Source organism: Seriola aureovittata, chromosome 4 (genome assembly GCF_021018895.1).
Source record: "Seriola aureovittata isolate HTS-2021-v1 ecotype China chromosome 4, ASM2101889v1, whole genome shotgun sequence".
NCBI lineage: Eukaryota > Metazoa > Chordata > Actinopteri > Carangiformes > Carangidae > Seriola > Seriola aureovittata.
This window is the reverse complement of record NC_079367.1, coordinates 3,456,180-3,473,407: the sequence shown is the minus strand read 5'-3', so window position 1 is coordinate 3,473,407 and position 17,228 is coordinate 3,456,180. Positions and strand designations below refer to the sequence as shown.

General features: G+C 41.2%; 1 protein-coding gene across 1 annotated transcript in view; it reads left to right on the top strand.

Moving 5' to 3' along the window:
- Window positions 1–17,228, top strand: part of sez6b (seizure related 6 homolog b) — a 141,005-nt gene that overhangs the window by 82,168 nt on the left and 41,609 nt on the right. Inside the window, exon 4 of the mRNA XM_056374528.1 lies at window positions 12,113–12,302. Coding sequence (XP_056230503.1) covers window positions 12,113–12,302 — 190 coding nt within the window. The remainder of the gene's footprint in view (window positions 1–12,112; window positions 12,303–17,228) is intronic.

Here is a 17,228-nt window from a genome sequence, read left to right as displayed (position 1 = left end):
AATAATGGGAAATTAATTATTAGGTTTTTAATACAGGGCTCCAAACGTAAACACATTGGATATCTACAATACTCATCATTATCTCTTATCTATTGTCTTCTCATAGTTACTCATAAAATACTGATTAATTATCAGTTTGTCCCTAATTTGTTTCTTATTCATTCGCTAAACCCTGACAATGTTTGTGTATCGTGCTGTTAGGTGTTATCCAACTTTTAAGGTAATTATAATTATGATGTGAAACAGTCGACACAGGGATGTAATCTTCCTCTCTCTGTGTGACGACGCTGATTCCACCTGAGACATAAGAAGCTATTTGAGAAGACAATTATCAGTGCTTGATTTACTTTGAATATTGTTTGTACTTTTAGCGTATCATCCCCAGTATGGCTCCAAGAACAGTCCTGGTGTTATCATTACCATCACCGAGTTTCTCAGGTCTGCTTAATATGGATACCCCAGAGTCCAATTTCTGCATGCAGTTCTCAGGAAGGAAAATACATATTTTATTTCCCTCTATGTAATTTATTCTGTTCAGCACCACTTCCAATGACAAACAGGCCTGAGAATATAAATCCCATCCTGTTTGTGTCCATACATACACTACAAGGTTTTTTTTTTTATTCACACCTTCACCTCATCGTTTCTTTTTTATGTTTCCGTTTTTTTCAGCTCGTGTACTCGTCTTTTCTTTTTTTTTTTTCAGCCCCTCGTTCAGGTGTATTGGATAAAACCAATTTTGTGACAGGCGTGTAGGGATTGTGGTAGTAATGAAACAGCAGCAGGCGAGGTGAATGTTAAAACAACATAAGTGCAGATGCATAAAGTGAGTGAATGTTCTGTTGCTTAGGAAAATTAGGATTTTTTTTTTTTCCTGCCGGTGAGTCGAGGATGTTGAATTGGATGCAGTTCTATGCATAAAGTATATGTAAATAAATAAACAAGTTTCCAGTTAGTTCCTCAGTGCATCCACAGAGCTGTATGAGCTACTCCACCGGAGCATGTGTGATTTCAGTGCCTTGCTCCAGGGCACTTTAAAATACTTATTTAGGGAGGGGGAAGCTTTTTTTTCTAACCATGTTTACCCCCAAATGTCAACACACAACCTCTCAGCCATTGGACGATGCTCTTACTGTGTTAATTTCCCTGTTCCCAGGTCCACATGATATATGTGACATAGCTGATGTAGTGATGTAGTTACATTTTGTTGCTAGGCGACATCTCTAATCATGACAGGAGCGAAGGGAAAAGTGCGATGACGTAGTGTAAAGAGAGACAAAGTCCGTCTGTGGCGTCTTCATCTATGATGCAAAACAACAGTTGGTGTAGTGGTTTCATTTAGTCTCCATCACAAGTGCTTAACACCATATTGTTGTAAGTAATCACTTGACAATCAAACAGCACTGTGGCATCTTCTATCTTAGTTTTTTGTTAGTTTTTTTATGGATTAATGTCCATCTTCAAATGACAAAGTTTCATCTTGAGTCTTTAAATCTTACTATTTTCTCAATCCTCTCGGTCCACAGCTCGTTCAGCTGCGCTACGTCAACATTTGCTCATTCATTCAGAATAGTTGTTTCAGTGTTAAATACATGTTTGATACTAATCTGTACTCTAGCACGCTATTCATATACATACACACTAACTGAATACAGTTTATTCTATATACTAATCTTTAAAATATACTGTTTCTGCAGTTAATATAAGCACTTAACCGTGTTATACTGACATTAAATTGTACAGTAGGTGCGCTGTCAGACATCAATCACACTGACCTCAGAATGTCACCACCGGTTTAACTTTAAAGAGACAGCAACATGTTTTTATTAAAAAAATGATATAGATATTTGATTGTTTTCTGAATTGTTTGAACTCTCACGGAATTTATTTGAATGATTGACGTGAACATTAACTGAAGCTCCTGACCTGTATCTGTATGAATTTATACATTACACTGCTGCCACATTATTGGCTGATTGGATAATTGCATGAATAAGCGAGTGTACAGGTGTTCCTAATAAAGTGGTTGGCGATAATTATACATTGAAACATCACAAAATATACTTTAACAATTAATACAGTTTCTTACTATCCCGGCTTCATGTTCACTGTAGCATAAAGGACATTTGTGTCCTAAAAATATCAAATATTATATCAAGATGTAAGAGGGAGGTTTGATTTTATTTATTTATTATTTTTTTTTCTTTTTAAAATCTCCTTTATTCGTGCAGCTCGGTAAGATTTCTCTCGTCTTTGTGAAGGCAGACCTCACACACTTCCCAGGCGCGACCTTCAGTATTCAGATGATCGTCTGCCCATCTGCATTCATACTGTCCATGAAACAATGATTACCTGGCTGTCCTGGGGGGGGGGGGGGGAATGAAAGAGAGAGAGAGAGAGAGAGAGAGAGAGAGCCCTTCTAGTCTGGTTGTTGTGTCACAATGTTCAATTTCATTTCAAACAGCAAGGCTAATCTGGAGCTCCTCTCTTTTGTGTTTGTAGCTGAGGCTCTTGTGAGAGAGAAGCTTGTTTTGCAGAGACCACAGGGCGACTCAAGGACATGGCTGTGAAAGAAAGCTGGAGATTTTTTCTGTACTTTTCCTTTTATGCACAAAGTGAAAGCCATGTTCATCTTAGGTTGACTGTGTTGATGCGCTGTCAGCCTGTGTGCTGGCTACAAAAACCCTACGACATGAAAGCTCTCCAGCCCCATTAGTACACAAGGAGGGAATGCTATTATTTGATGTTTTGCCAAATCATTCAACTTACTGGACCAGGTCTGTTTCTGACGTCACTCCGCTGCCACTTTGGTAAATTTGTTAACAAGGACAAACTCAATATTTTGAAGCAAATAATGGAATAAAACTTAAAATATAAAGACTCACACTCTCCAACTAGTAAAAGCATTTAAATTTGCATTTAAATCAGATCATTAAATCCCTGCAGCCGTCTGAAGGCAGCAGAACAAGTTGATAAATCTGCAGTTGTTCAGTGCGTTTACCTCGGTTAGACTCTATGCAGATGACACACACCTCTTACATATATCACACTGGTTGGTTACAAAGCTATATTCTGTCTGTTTTTGTGGGATATGATGTCACTATGTACAATTTGAGATACAGCAGAATATAAACTTTGTTTTACAATTTTTTACATTTAATGCTGTGCGCTCAGGTCGGGCTGCTTCACACCAACCAGACAACTACATGATTTCCTCTTCTCTGTTTGTTGATCGGCTCAGCTGTTTCAGAGATATCAGATGTGATAAGTGATGGGCTGAGAGTGTGTTTATTGGCTTTAAAAATGGCTCCATAAGCAAGAAGGTAAATTGATCGTTTGAAAAGTAAAATAAAAGCACACTGCAGGCATCTTGTAGACAGGTTATTAGCTTGGATGGAAAATATGTAGCATGTCAATCTATTTTTGGCTTTACTATTTCTTAGCCTGTTGCTTTCCAGCCCAATGTTTTGTCCAGATCAAGGTGCCTACCACTGACTAGACTGCCATAAGAGGATAGTCGGGTTAGTACTTGTTTCCCATCGACATACAGTTCCATGACGGAGTGATGTGTCAGACGTAATCTATAACACATCTTACATCCATAGTAGATGTTTTGATGCTCAGAGAAATGGACTTTAATGACTAACGAGATCCTAAAACAGTGTTTGTGTCAGCAACATTAGTTTTTCTGGAGGCTGATGGATCTCAGTGGTGAACAGATGTTTTATAAATAAAATTTTGTTAAACTAGTAGAGCTATTAGAGGAACAATGCACAAAGGTCATTAGTTTTAGTCAGCTCTGCCTTTTAGGTCTGGTTACTGCGAATACTGATGATGCTCTCTCTGCCAGCTCATACAACAAGAATAATATATTTGATGAGGTGTGATGACCGAAGCTTAAAGTGTCTGACCGAGGTAACTACAGTATCTATTCAGTCTGGAAACCCTCTCGTTCCCAGCACTGTAAATGTGTGTGTTAGTGATAAGGAGAACCTGTTTGAGGAGAATAAAACTTCAATAATAGAAAGTAATAAAATAAACATCAAAGCCCTGATGACTTGATTTCAAATTTAAGGTATTCTCTTTGAGATTAAACTTTCCTGCCTAAATAAGTTTACAAACAACAACCCACCCACCAATTATCATCACAATCTGATTCAAAATATTAATAATATTAAAATCCTGATTTAGGATAGGAAGAACATGACATCACCTTTTCATAACTAAGCCCCGCCCACTTCATAACAGTAAGAAAAAAGATACTGAAACTGTTCATGTAGGAGCCCAACACTCATAGTAAGGAGCTGACCGAGCCTTTAACAGCTATTTAAAAAGTGGGCTGATTCTGTCTTTTAAAAAATGAAATTATGACCATTTTAATACATTAAGTAGAGTAAGGATGATGAAGCTTAATATCAGAAGCGTCAGGGAATGTATGCTCGTACGAGAAACAAATTAATATTAGGAGAAAGTACGGTGCTGCTGTAGTAGTTCAAGTGGATTAGTGAATGTTGGCCACGTCAACAGTCGGAGATCTCTGTACTGAAACATTAACGCGTCTCACACTGAGGCTGTGAGGAGATTTCCACACTTTAGGACCTGAAACACACGAGTGCAATCTATTGCATCAATCACTCTCGGGAAAATGATGAAAATATTCCCGGGTTCTTCATTTGAAAAGTTGATTCATTATTGAAAAGGACTGCACAGTCCACTAATGTCAGCTAGTTGCTGCTTCATAGAAGAGCTTTTTTGTTTTTTTATTTAATCAAAGGGGGAAAGTGGCCTGGAGACTGCGGGGGTATATGTCAGAGTTTACGTCAGCTGTGATCATGTGCGGTCGTCTGTTACATGAAAATATCAAAATATCAGGTGGAAAATACGTATATAAATAAATAAATTAATCAATTAATAGCATATTAAACAGGCGAATGTTGTGTGACCTATAAAATATGTTGCTAAGACAACTATAGTTGTTCTATATGGAATATTAACGGCCATATTGACCATCAAAAAGATGTTTCCAATCAAATCATTATGGACAGCAGAGTGGTTTTGCTGCTCTCTCCATAAATAGTTGTTTTATATTAAATGTCTCATGTATTTGAACGCAGCATTTCTGCTTATAACAGGTTTTGGAAATGATCTGACTTAATATCTATTAGAACAGATCACCAACACAGTCTCAGCTCGGACGTTATTTTTTGTGAACATAAAGTAATTCCTGTTGTTACAAAAACTAACACCAACCAGCTTTAAACTCCTGTTTAATCTGCTGTGATTGGTTAAATCCCACAAAAGACCAGAATCAACAATATTAGTCCATTCCTCAGTACTTTCTTAATATGTCTGAGGCTCTCAGCTCCGAGATTCACAACAACTTAATCTTTGAAAAATGGTTCTTAAATATACACAAGAAAAAATGTCTCAGTAATTTCAGTGTAGTAGAAGGAAATGGAATATTTTCAGCAGCAGATTGATACACATTTAGTGCTGTGGTAGCAAGATGGTGAGCTCTGAGCCTCTCTTCTGATTGGCTGACTGTTGTCTGAGTGATTTAATAAAAATACAGCAGATTTCAGGTAAAAACACTCAGAGAAACCAAATCCTGTAAAGGTTTGGATGGTGGGTCCAGGTGGGCGGGGCTTGGTGACTGCTTTGTTGTGACATCACAAAGTTCCAGAAGTCCTGACGGCTGGTTTTAAGGCTCAGTTTCTGAATACAGGCTGTGTGCATTTCTCTGTGGACTGAGGCTTTGATACTTTCACAGTATTAATATAGAAGCTAGAGCTGATCTATAATCACACTACACATGGACACAGACCTTCACACTGGAGGAGCTTTAATATACTGTATCTAACTACAGTATATCCATCCATTGACTATACCAAGACACTTATCCTTGAGGGTCGTCTGCAGGGCCGGAGACAGACCAACTATTCATGCAATCATGAACTGTTGTCATAGTAGCATGGTAGTGAGGACCATGGCCTCACAGCATGAAGGTTATGCCGTCCAGCTGGAGCCTTTCTGTGTGTGTGTGTGTGTGTGTGTGTGTGTGTGTGTGTGTGTGTGTGTGTGTGTGTGTGTGTGTGTCTAAATATGGAAAACACACAAACACCAGACTTATCCTGACGAAGGCAGTTATCTATATATGATGAGATCACAACCATCTTTATTAATTTAGTGGGGTAATTGAAGGGTGGCCTAAATTAAATTTTTCCAAAGTGAGGAGAGAACAACCTGGATTTTCATCATCATCATCATCATCATCATCATCATCATCATCATCATCAGTGGCCTGCACTGGTGGTAAAGGCACAGTCTGTCTCTGTTGTCTCTCCACTGCGACCCACTTCTCCTGCTGGAACAGATGCTCCCTCGACAACGACATCATTTACTCACCTCCCTCTTAATTACTGCTGGTAATTAGCAGACACACACACACACACACACACACACACACACACACACACACACACACACACACACACACACACACACACACACACACACACACACGCTCTCAGCTCCTTATTGAACTCACATGAACCATACTGCATATGTGATATTAATTGCATATATGATGCGTTTAAGCGTCATGTTCGGCGGTTTTGCGGAGCTGTAATTGCCGATGAATGGAGAAGGTGTGATGTTTTGAGGGAGACGAGCAATTAGAGGTAAACAGTCGTCTTATTCTCCGCAGGGCCCGGCGCTCTATCTGTCTTACACCAAAGAAGAAGATCAACAAAGCGTCTCGATGGAGAACAGGAGAATATATAACACAGAAATACAGTCGACAACGTTCAACATGATTCTGCATTACACTGGATCTCCCCCTCACTCCTCTCCATCTCTTGCTTTGTGTCACTGCGTTTGTTTTCACACATCTCTCACACACACACACACACACACACACACACACACACACACACACATGCAGACTTTGATCCATTAGTCAACACCATATCCCAGGGTTCCATCTGTCCCTGTTTTGCTCTCATCCTCCATGCTGTCCCCCACAGTTGTCAGCTTATACTTAATGAGGGAGTGTCAGTTGAATTATTCAGCTGTCATTTGTTGCTTTTATAAAATAAATGGATGTCAGAGGGACTTTTCTCTTTGCACCACAGAGCTCAGTGTTCTCGATGCTGCATGAGACAGGAGGGTTTTTTTTTTTTTTTTTTTTGTTAATGAGGATTTAGGTTTTTCAGTTTATAAATACGTTTGTTACGTGATGGAATAAAGAGGACTCGGTCACACGGAGGTGGTTGAGGAGGAGCACCAGGTTCACATCCAGAGTCTCGTCTGTGGTTTAGGCAACAAAAGGTTAAGGTCGGTGAAAGATGGTGGTTTTGGTTAAACGCCGGCGACAGTCAGGACCCAGGAGGCATTGTGGTTTTTGTGTCGTCCGTATGTAGGTCTCATTCTTGTGAACGCGGTATCTCAGCAACGTCTTGAGGGAACCTCTTCAAATTTGGTACAAACATTCACTACGTCTCAAGGATGAATTGGTTAGATCTTGGTGGTCAAAGGTCAAAGGTCAAGGTCACTGTGACCTCACAAAACACGGTTTTGGCCTTGGAAATGCAATGTCTCAGGAACTCTTCGAGGAAATCCCTTCACCTGGACCGGAAAAACTGATTAGACTTTAGAGGTCAAAGGTCAAGATGTCACATAGCAATTACGATTTCATACAGATGGTTAATATTTTCTACGACTCTGGATAAACAGGACTGTAACCTGAAACTAGTCTGAGTGGCGGAGGCAGACGACCACGAGCAGCTGATTCCAGTTCTGTACGTTCATCATTTCTACAGGATATATCATGTTGACACGATGCATCGACTTTTCTTATAGTGGCAGCTGGTTTCTCAACAGCCGCTTGATATTTTTGATTTTGCGTAAAATCTCTACAACAAACAGAAAACATTATTGATCCCTGTGGAGATGACTCTTCATCCAGCGCCATCATCAGGGCGAAATTTCCGTTTGGTTTTTTTGAGCGAATACCTGCGAGACTAATGAAATTCCCATCAGCCTCAGCTGCACTTTGTGTTTGGTGCTCATCAGCAAACACCCCGCACTAAGCTGGTGAATATGTTCAACATTACACCTGCTGAACATCAGCTGTTTGCATGTTGACACTACCGGTTAACTCAAAGCGCTGCTGATGTGGCTGTGCTCTTGTTTGCTCTTCTTCTTCTTCGTCTTCTTCGTGAGAATATTCTTTGGTTCAGCGTCTCAAAACAGCCAATTAGCTTGTGTGTGTGAGTGTTTCACACGCTTTTGTCCCGGTTGCTTCTGCTTTAGGGGCGAAGCTAATGAACTGCAGAAAGTGGAATTGACAAATGCAGAAGAAGACAAGTTAAGGACTGTGTAGTATGGGCAGACACGTCAGCAGAGATCAGTTCAATAATGACGCTGTGATCTCAACACAACAAAAACCAGCACCGCCGCCGCCGCCGCTGCCGCCGCCGCTGCCGCCGCTGCCGCCGCCGCAGCTCTGCTCAGATATCTCAAGCAGCAACTTACTACCACTAGCACTGATTCAGATTTCAAAGTGCATTGCAATCCATTATGTTGTCAGAGCAATAACTCTTTCCTCCAGATGGGGGGGGGGACACACCCCACATGATTATGTTTGTGAGGTACAGCCATACACAGGCTGGACCGGTGCCAGGGCAAATTGGATTACGTCTCCCAATGTTCCCTCAAGTGTTTTATTATCCCTGAGCTGAAGGCATAATGTGATTACTTGGTGATGCCCTTTGTTCGGCTATTCACTATTATCCTGATGCGGTGTCTGCGACTTCATTAACAACACATTATGACTTGTTATACACAAGCCAGCGCAGTACGGTGTGAGTCAGTCATGATGCGTTCAGGCTCCTACTGTACGTGGGCTGAAAGTAAAGTTTGTCTTTAAACAAGTGCACTGTAATTGAATAATGGACTGTACGTACAGTGTGTTATGTAAGTGGTTTATAAGTGGGTGATAACATCAATTCCTCCCTCATTTTATATTTTAAACCCACAGTAACACAGTCCCTGACTCACAGTTTGTGAAGTGAGGATGACTACATGTGAATAACAATACATTTAGCTCCAGATAATAATCTCAATTTTAAGGTGCTTTCAACCAACTAATGGTCTTCATCAGTGGTTGGATTCGGCTCAGTTCTCACCTGTGACCTAAGCGACAGTTTGAATCTAAGACTTTTGATTCTGACCTAAAACAGCTGTAATCAGCAGAGCGTCCCCCCCTCACACATCTCATTTATAGAAAGGAAGCAAATAAGGCGAAGCAATCGACAGTCAGTTGTTGGTTTAAATGCAGCAGCAGATCAGTCTCGGTCTGATTCAGCTGAACGGAACAATGACGAAGACAATAGATCTTTTCCTCTTATAACTAAACTAAAGTTATTAGACAGAGGTGTGTGCACATCTGGACTTTAAAGATCACACACAGCCTCTGCAGCTAAAGGTCACTGTGCTGTGGTCACAGTTGACATCTTGATCTTCCTAAATCAACAACTTAGTTTTCACAGGTTCAGAGTTTTCTTTATGTCGTAGTTAAAGTTTTTTGAGGATGATGTTTGGATAAGAGGACGTTCTTTTACTTACTAAACTGTATTAATTCCCCATAAATCAATGAGCTAACATACCTGATATTAAAGTGGCTGTGAGCTGTCTGCTTACTTTGCGTCTTGTATACGCCAGGGGCCAGATCGAGGTTGAATCATCTTCCCTGGTCGACTGAATATCTTCATCGTCTCTGACTCCAGATCCTGCAGGAGAAATTGTTTGTGGAAGCTTCTCTGCACAATTTCACTCAATCAGTCTTGAACCAAAACTCATGAAACAACATTAATGTAGACTGACTGGTAAAAGCTTCCCTGTCAGACTCAGCTCTCTCCTCAGAATAACACATCCCTGGTTCTGTGCAGACATCAGCTCTTCCACTGTTTTGTAAAATAACGACTTCTTTTGATTCCTGAAATAACAGTTTTGACACCAGCTGTTGTAGCTGTCGTGAATACTATTAATTAAATGTAACACACAGACAGTATTTTACATGAAGTCTTAGTGCTGGAGGAAAAGCCTTCAAATCAACATGATGAGTATTTCAAACTTTTACCTCGATTACCTCGGCCTCTCTCTCTATTTTTTTTCAGCCTTGAATTCTTCATATTCAGCAATTTTCCAAGTGATTAAACAAATTGATGGTGTTAGCTTTGTTAGCTATCCATGTTGCATTCACTGCTGTCTGGTAGTTGTGACTGAATCAGGAGTTTTCAAGCTAAACCATCTCAGTGTAGTTTTACATCTCCTCTCTCAGGCTTCTCTCTGGAGCTCTAGTAACAACAGGTCGATGAGCCAATCAGAAGAGAGGAGGCTCTGAGCCTCTCTTCTGATTGGCTGACTGTTTTCTGAGTGATCTAATGAAAATATAGCAGATTTCAGTTAAAAACACTCAGAGAAACCAAATCCTGCAAGGTTTGGATGGTGGGTCCAGGTGGGCGGGGCTTGGTGACTGCTTTGTTGTGACATCACAAAGTTCCAGAAGTCCTGACGGCTGGTTTTAAGGCTCAGTTTCTGAATACAGGCTGTGTGCATTTCTCTGTGGACTGAGGCTTTGATACTTTCACAGTATTAATATAGAAGCTAGAGCTGATCTATAATCACACTACACATGGACACAGACCTTTAGACAGTATGGGACCTTTAATTCTACTTTTAACACTTCTATATTCATCCCAGTCTGACTTTCTGGTTTGGATATTCACATAATGTAATGTCAGTGGAGGCTCAGCCGTGGATTAATCTCCTGGCTCGGTGAGATAGGACGCCATTGATATGATCTGTGGAGGACCATGTGAAGACAAGACGCCTCCTTCCTTTTAACGCCTGAATGAAGACACGCCTGCTGTGATAAAAGCTGATAAAAGCAACATTTCTGGGCAGATGTGCTGTCAGTGAAGAAGACAAGCTGACAATTATCGGGACTATCTGCTGTGTAATCACTGAGCTCCACATCATCCTTTTGGCTTTTTCCATATTTCTTACTTGTGATTTGTGTCAAAGTGTCGTGCATAGCAGACTTCACACACCGGCTCTGATGATACACGCTGATGTGTTAATGATAAAATACACATGTCACAGACGGGGCAGGAAACACAGAGGTCACAGTCACCTACCGAGTCTCTCAGGTCAAAATTCTCCACTTTACCTGAGTGCTTATTTTTCTCTTTTTTTCCCACTAAAAAAAAAAAAATCCATGCAAGTTTAAGTACAAACAAGCCCTTGAACTGTGCGACTACTAAGTCCTTCATCACAAGTTGTAAGTGCAAACAGCTTCAGATGTAAAATTAATCCATGACGGCTGGCACTCCTGTGCCCCGAAGCTCTTTTCTTAAGAGGAGCATTTCATTATCTGATCTGAAATTGGAAAACTCTCTCTTTGCTGTGTCACCGGCTGATGACGGCGCACGGTCGGCGACAGTAATGGCTGCCACTCTGAATGGATAAAGTCTGTGCAAAGCCTTTACGCCGCTTTTAAATTATCCCGAGTAATGTGGGGAACTGCTGCTGCTAAGTGTTAGCGAGTCGGGTGCATTTTTGATGTGAATGGCCCTGACTGCAAATTCATATTATGTAAATAGTCAAAATTTACATATGATTTACATATGCATGTCTGTGGCAGCTTTCTACTCATTTTATGTGATTTGTAAACAACATGACTCTCTGATGTGGTCACTTTTGGTTAATCCCTTGCAGAAGCCTTAGTGAATCAGAATCAAACTATTTAATTCATGGGCCAATAAATTTACACAGTGTCTAGACATATTTTTATTCCCTCTCCCCATGATTTTAATCATGTCTAACAGCCTTCCTCAGCATCTAATAGCTCGCCAAATCCTGCACATGGTGGAGCAACAACAGAACTATCAATGACTTCAAATCAGAAGTGAAAATAATCAGCAAAGATATTGATCAGTGACTTTATCAACTGTTTCGGGGCTTTCAGAAAAATTGGATCTTTTGTTGTTGTGTTTTTTCTTTTTATATGATGGATAAATGATCGAACCTTTACTTTGTTTCCTGTCAGGTGATGAATGTGAATCTATCTGAGGGCGACAAGGTGGTGTTTGAAGATGTGGGCCACGGGGAGAACACCATGCTGGCCAACGAGTCCATCCTGATGAGGGGGCTGGTGGTACGAAGCCACAGCAACCAGATCTCCATCCGCTTCCACAGCCCGAGGTCTCAGGCTGGATCGGTCCTGCTCAGATACCAATGTAAGTCTGAAACACACTCCACTTTGACATTTTTCTGACTTTCAGAAAGAACAACTTATTTAATTGACTGGTGTTGAAGCGTAGGCTGCAGTGGCTCAGGTGCAAAGCATGGTGTTAGATTTAGATTTAGCGGTCAAGGAAAATGCTTGTTTGTAATTGGCGTCAAGTGTTTCTTATAATCACATATGGAGACATCTGTGTCTCAGAGATAGAACGGTTCAGGCCTGAATCCTCACTTTAACATTTCACTCCTGATGGGCGTGGTCTCTGGGGTCTCTGAGGAGGAACTGGCGAGCGTTGCTGGGGAGAGGGAGGTCTGGACTACTTTGCTCGGCCTGCTCCCACCACGACCAAACAAACCACAAAACAGACCGTGATGAAAAATATATAGATTCACTCGGCAAGTACACCCTCCTCTCCCGTATAGATCCAATGCTGAACTCACGGTTCTTCTCTGCAGGACTTGCAGAACAAAGAACTCTTTCAGGTGTTTGAGTTTGGTTTGAAAAGGACATCAGGTAGCACAGATAGATGAGGTTTGGCATTTCCCAGAACAGACAGGCACATTGTTTAAAGTCAGAACCTCTGTGAAGTGCGAGCGGGAGGCTCCAGGCTCAGAGCCATGTAATTGGTGAGGAGGCTCAGCAGGATCAACTGTGTGGGACGGAGCAACAGGACTTTATTATTACAGAGTATGTGACTGCAGGTCCTGAATGCTGTGTATACCACACACATAAAAAAAAAAAACGAGACCGCTTTCAAATGCAAGTGTGTGACTGTGAATGCAAAAGACTCCTGAGCCGTTAAATGGTTTTGTGAATAAGCAGCAAAACAGAAGCTTCAGCTAAAAAATCCTGAATCATGAACATTTTAATACCAGACTCCTTTTAACATGGTTTAACACCAGGACATTAAATGGCAGTAAAAATATTTCTTGTGAAAACAATGATTGAGAACGCTGAAAAAACAAATTTCTGAAGAACTGGATAACATTGTAAATATTTATTCATGATGGCAGCCTTCATATTATCAAGAGTAAAAACCCAAATTAACCTAAAACCATGTGGGAGCTCAGCGTGAGACATTTCCAACGGGTGGTCACATGTTAGGCCCCTGGCATCAGTGCTGAAGTGGCCTGTTTCTGTGGTTGTTTTACAATGAAAATACTTTATTTTGTGGCTGAAGTTAAATATGTGATGTGATGTTTTATTTGCAGAGAGCCGCTCCTAATGGAAATCAATGTATTTTACACTCAGATTGATGCAGAAAAGCTCTTTGGCGCACTTTGCTCTTCAAATGGCAAAATGGAGAGTCCACCTGGTACGACTCGAATGGATGTGGCTTTGTTGGGCTTCATTTCATTGGCGTGAAATTTGGTCGAGTCGCAGTTCGTACTTTTTCAGAACAGGTTTTAATAGCATCAGTGTCAACTGACTCACAAAGCACACATTTAGGATAGAGTGGAAGCGACACAACAAATGGAAAGCTGTCATCAACTGTCAAAGTAGAAATCACACACAGTACTTTGTATTTGGGTAGCTTATATAAAGCAAACACACCCAGAGAACACACTTGTTTAGATACCTGAAATTATCTCAGTGGGATTCACGTCATAACATCAGTCCAGGAAGATCTCAGGGCGATCGCAGACCTCAATTACTGTGTCAAACACGTCCAGGTAGTGCTGCTCTGAATCTGGCTTCAAAGCGCACATTGTCCGTTTTGATTAACGAGACGTGTTGACCAAACCCCAAACCCCGTCCGCCTCGAGATTGAAACAAAATAAAGCATCTCCCAATTCATCTCAGGTAATGCTCAGTATTTGATCTTTTAGCTGAAGCCCTGAATTAATTGTAAATATTCCTGATGCAGTGTCCATTTAAAAAAAAAAAATCAATCAGGCTGTAATCGTTCAGCAGGAAGTAAATGACCATCAGCGTAGATACATGAAATGTTCAGTCTGAAAGATTGTGATAACGTCCATTAATGACACCTTTAACAGAAGGACAGCACTGGCAGATGTATTGATGAGTGTGGTGATGCTGCTTGTTCGTATTTTGTGTCGTTATTCTTTTGCATATTGGTTTATTCGCTCCTCTCCTCTGGGACACTGTCCTCTGAATGTCCCTGCAGGAGCCTCTTGCCGGATCAGCAAAAAAAAAGGTCTATAAATGACACACACACACACACACACACACACCGCATGTGGCCCATATACAGAAACTATCCCCAACCCTGCTGAAGTTACAGAGACTTACAGCCCAGTACTCACAGTGCTCTTGGGAAGTTTCAAAAACTCCCGAGACATAATTATAAAGGATAGTTTGGATTGGTTTTACAGCTTAAAGAGAAGCTTTAAAAGCAGTAATCTGTTCGGCTCCTCTTCCTTGATATGTGCCTTTGCACTGACCCATCGGTTAGACCGCAGGCAAGTTAAAGCTGCGGCAGCTCGAGCTAAGACCGTCCACGGATGTAAACCGCCACGGAAATTCTCCATTTATTGCTTCACCATTCAAATCCCTCCCGAAGCAGCTGCCTTCCCCTGCCTGGCTCTTTGTCTGAAATGCTGAAACAAAGGTGATTGATCAATACAGTGGATTGCAATAGCTTGAGCGGTAAAGGAGCGCATGTGTTGGGTGAGATAGGATTCATCATGTTGAGTTGCTGGTGCCACTTATTGTTCCCAGGCAATAAAAGGGAAAGCAGGGGCCAGGCGGTGGCGGCGATGGCGGCAGCGGCGACGGCGGCGGCGGCGGAGGAGGAGAATGACAGACAAGTGCCACAGATATTTGATTGTATTCGTGGTTGAACATGCAATATGTTACTACTGACACGCATACAACATCCTCCCGGAGATCCTAACCACATCCCCAGCCAATATTCTTCTTATCAGGAAGCCACTGCACAGCTTGTGTGAAGGCAGCCATAATAAATCTCAAAGTATAATTTAAGTGAGAGACCCAGAGAAGTTAGTTTTTCTATTTTTCCAAAAGTGAAATTTCCCTCCATTAAAATAAATTGTTGTTCAGTTTGTTAGTGTTAGCGACCTCTTGTGGTCGAGTCCCAGAATCACACGTTCACGTTCAAGTGTCAGAGGCTGTAGTAATAATGACGTGAGCGAAGGAGGAAGTTATTACGCCCCAAAGTCGACGTAGGGAGGAAGTCGGGTGGATGGATGGGTCGAAAAAGCGTTTCAACTTTTAACTTGTGAGACTGGTGTTTGTTTTAAATTTCAAACAGAGGGTCAGCGTTGTTTCTTTTAGCCACGACCACAATCGTTCTACAACCTGAGCCGTGTGTTTAATACTATAAAAGGACCCTGTTGGGAACGCGTTGACTCCGGAGTAGCAGCGATTGGCTGCTTGATTTTTTTAAATTACTGGTGTCAATATCTCAGTTTCGACCCCCCCTTCCCCCTGAGAGCCTTAATGAGAACACAAAACAACTGATGTAGATGATGTAAAGTGAATTTAAGAGCTTCATGCTTCATCTCATCACTTGATTGAAAACAATGATTGTAATCCTCCTTCTGACTCCTGCATTTCCACAGCGGTGCCGGGATATTGAGCTAAATGTTGAGCGGTGGATGGGCCGGCTCATTCTGTTCCTTAGATAATTATAAACCATTGACATGCTGACAAATTAATTTGAAAGGGCATGTATCTAATATTCTTTTAGTCATTATGAAGATGTAATTGCAACAGGATTCTTCCATTAATTAATTATGGGGGAAGTCAAATAGTTTTTTTTTTGTTTTGTTTTTTGGCTTCCTGCATTAAATTACTGCCATATCAGAAATTAGCATGAATCACAGCACACACAAATAGGCGGCCGTTCAATTGAGTCTGTCAAGCATAAAAAAGACACGGGGTGATCTCCTCAGTGACAATTACACAGTGTTCAGCTGCTGAGGGAAGAAAACACAAGCGTTTGTGTCACTCTACAAAATTCAGGCTTTTTGTTCCAGCCTTTACTTTCACTCGACTGAGCTCTTTTGTATCTACAACATGTGCAGGGGTGATGCACTGTTAATGGCCCGTGACTTATTCCGTAATAAGGTTGATGATCTTCTGCAAGTGCACTTTGCACAACCTCTCTCTCCTGTGGATGTTGTAACTCGTACTTTCAGCCCACGCTAAAACATTCAGATTAATAACTGAGGAATGATCAGGACGCTTCTTTAAAGCTGCCTTCATTCTTCTCTTTTTATATTTGGTGCGCGTGGAAACCACAGCACGCTGACACATAATCCCGTTATGCTGAACTTTAAACGAGCAACTACCGTATTTCAACAGCTCCTCCAGCCTGAACAACCCTCTGATCAAAAAAAGATCGAGATTCGGCTTAAAATAAGTGCTTCCTCAACATTATATGATCTTCGTTGTCATGGTTACAATAATAACAACGTGGTTAACTAGTCATAGATAATAGAAAGGACATAAACTGCTGGTTACACGTGGGAATCGACCATCCACCACAACCTCCTCCTGACGTGGACTCTGTCTCTCTTTGTACTGCGTCACCGACACTAACTACTGCGATCGCAAGATGTCGCCTAGCAACAAAACGTAACTATGGTTCATAATGACGTGCTGCACAGACGACCTGTGGGCTGTATTTACACGTCGGTCAGACGCAGCAGCGTTAGTGTTCGTTTGGAGTTGAGCTTCTAGCCGCCTGATGAATATCAATCCAATATTCGCTCTCCTTTTCGCTAAAGTTTGGTCTCCACCAACTCCTCTTTATATATTTTCCACGTTCTTGACCAGCTAGTCTCTGACAGTATCTGTGCTGATGACAGTTTTGAGGCCAGAAAACCAAAAGAATGAGTTTTAAGACTTTAAAACTTCTGCAGTGTTTTTATTGCTTTGACCTCAGCAGACAAACTTCTGTTAGAGAAGAAGTAGCTTCAAATGTCATCAAGGA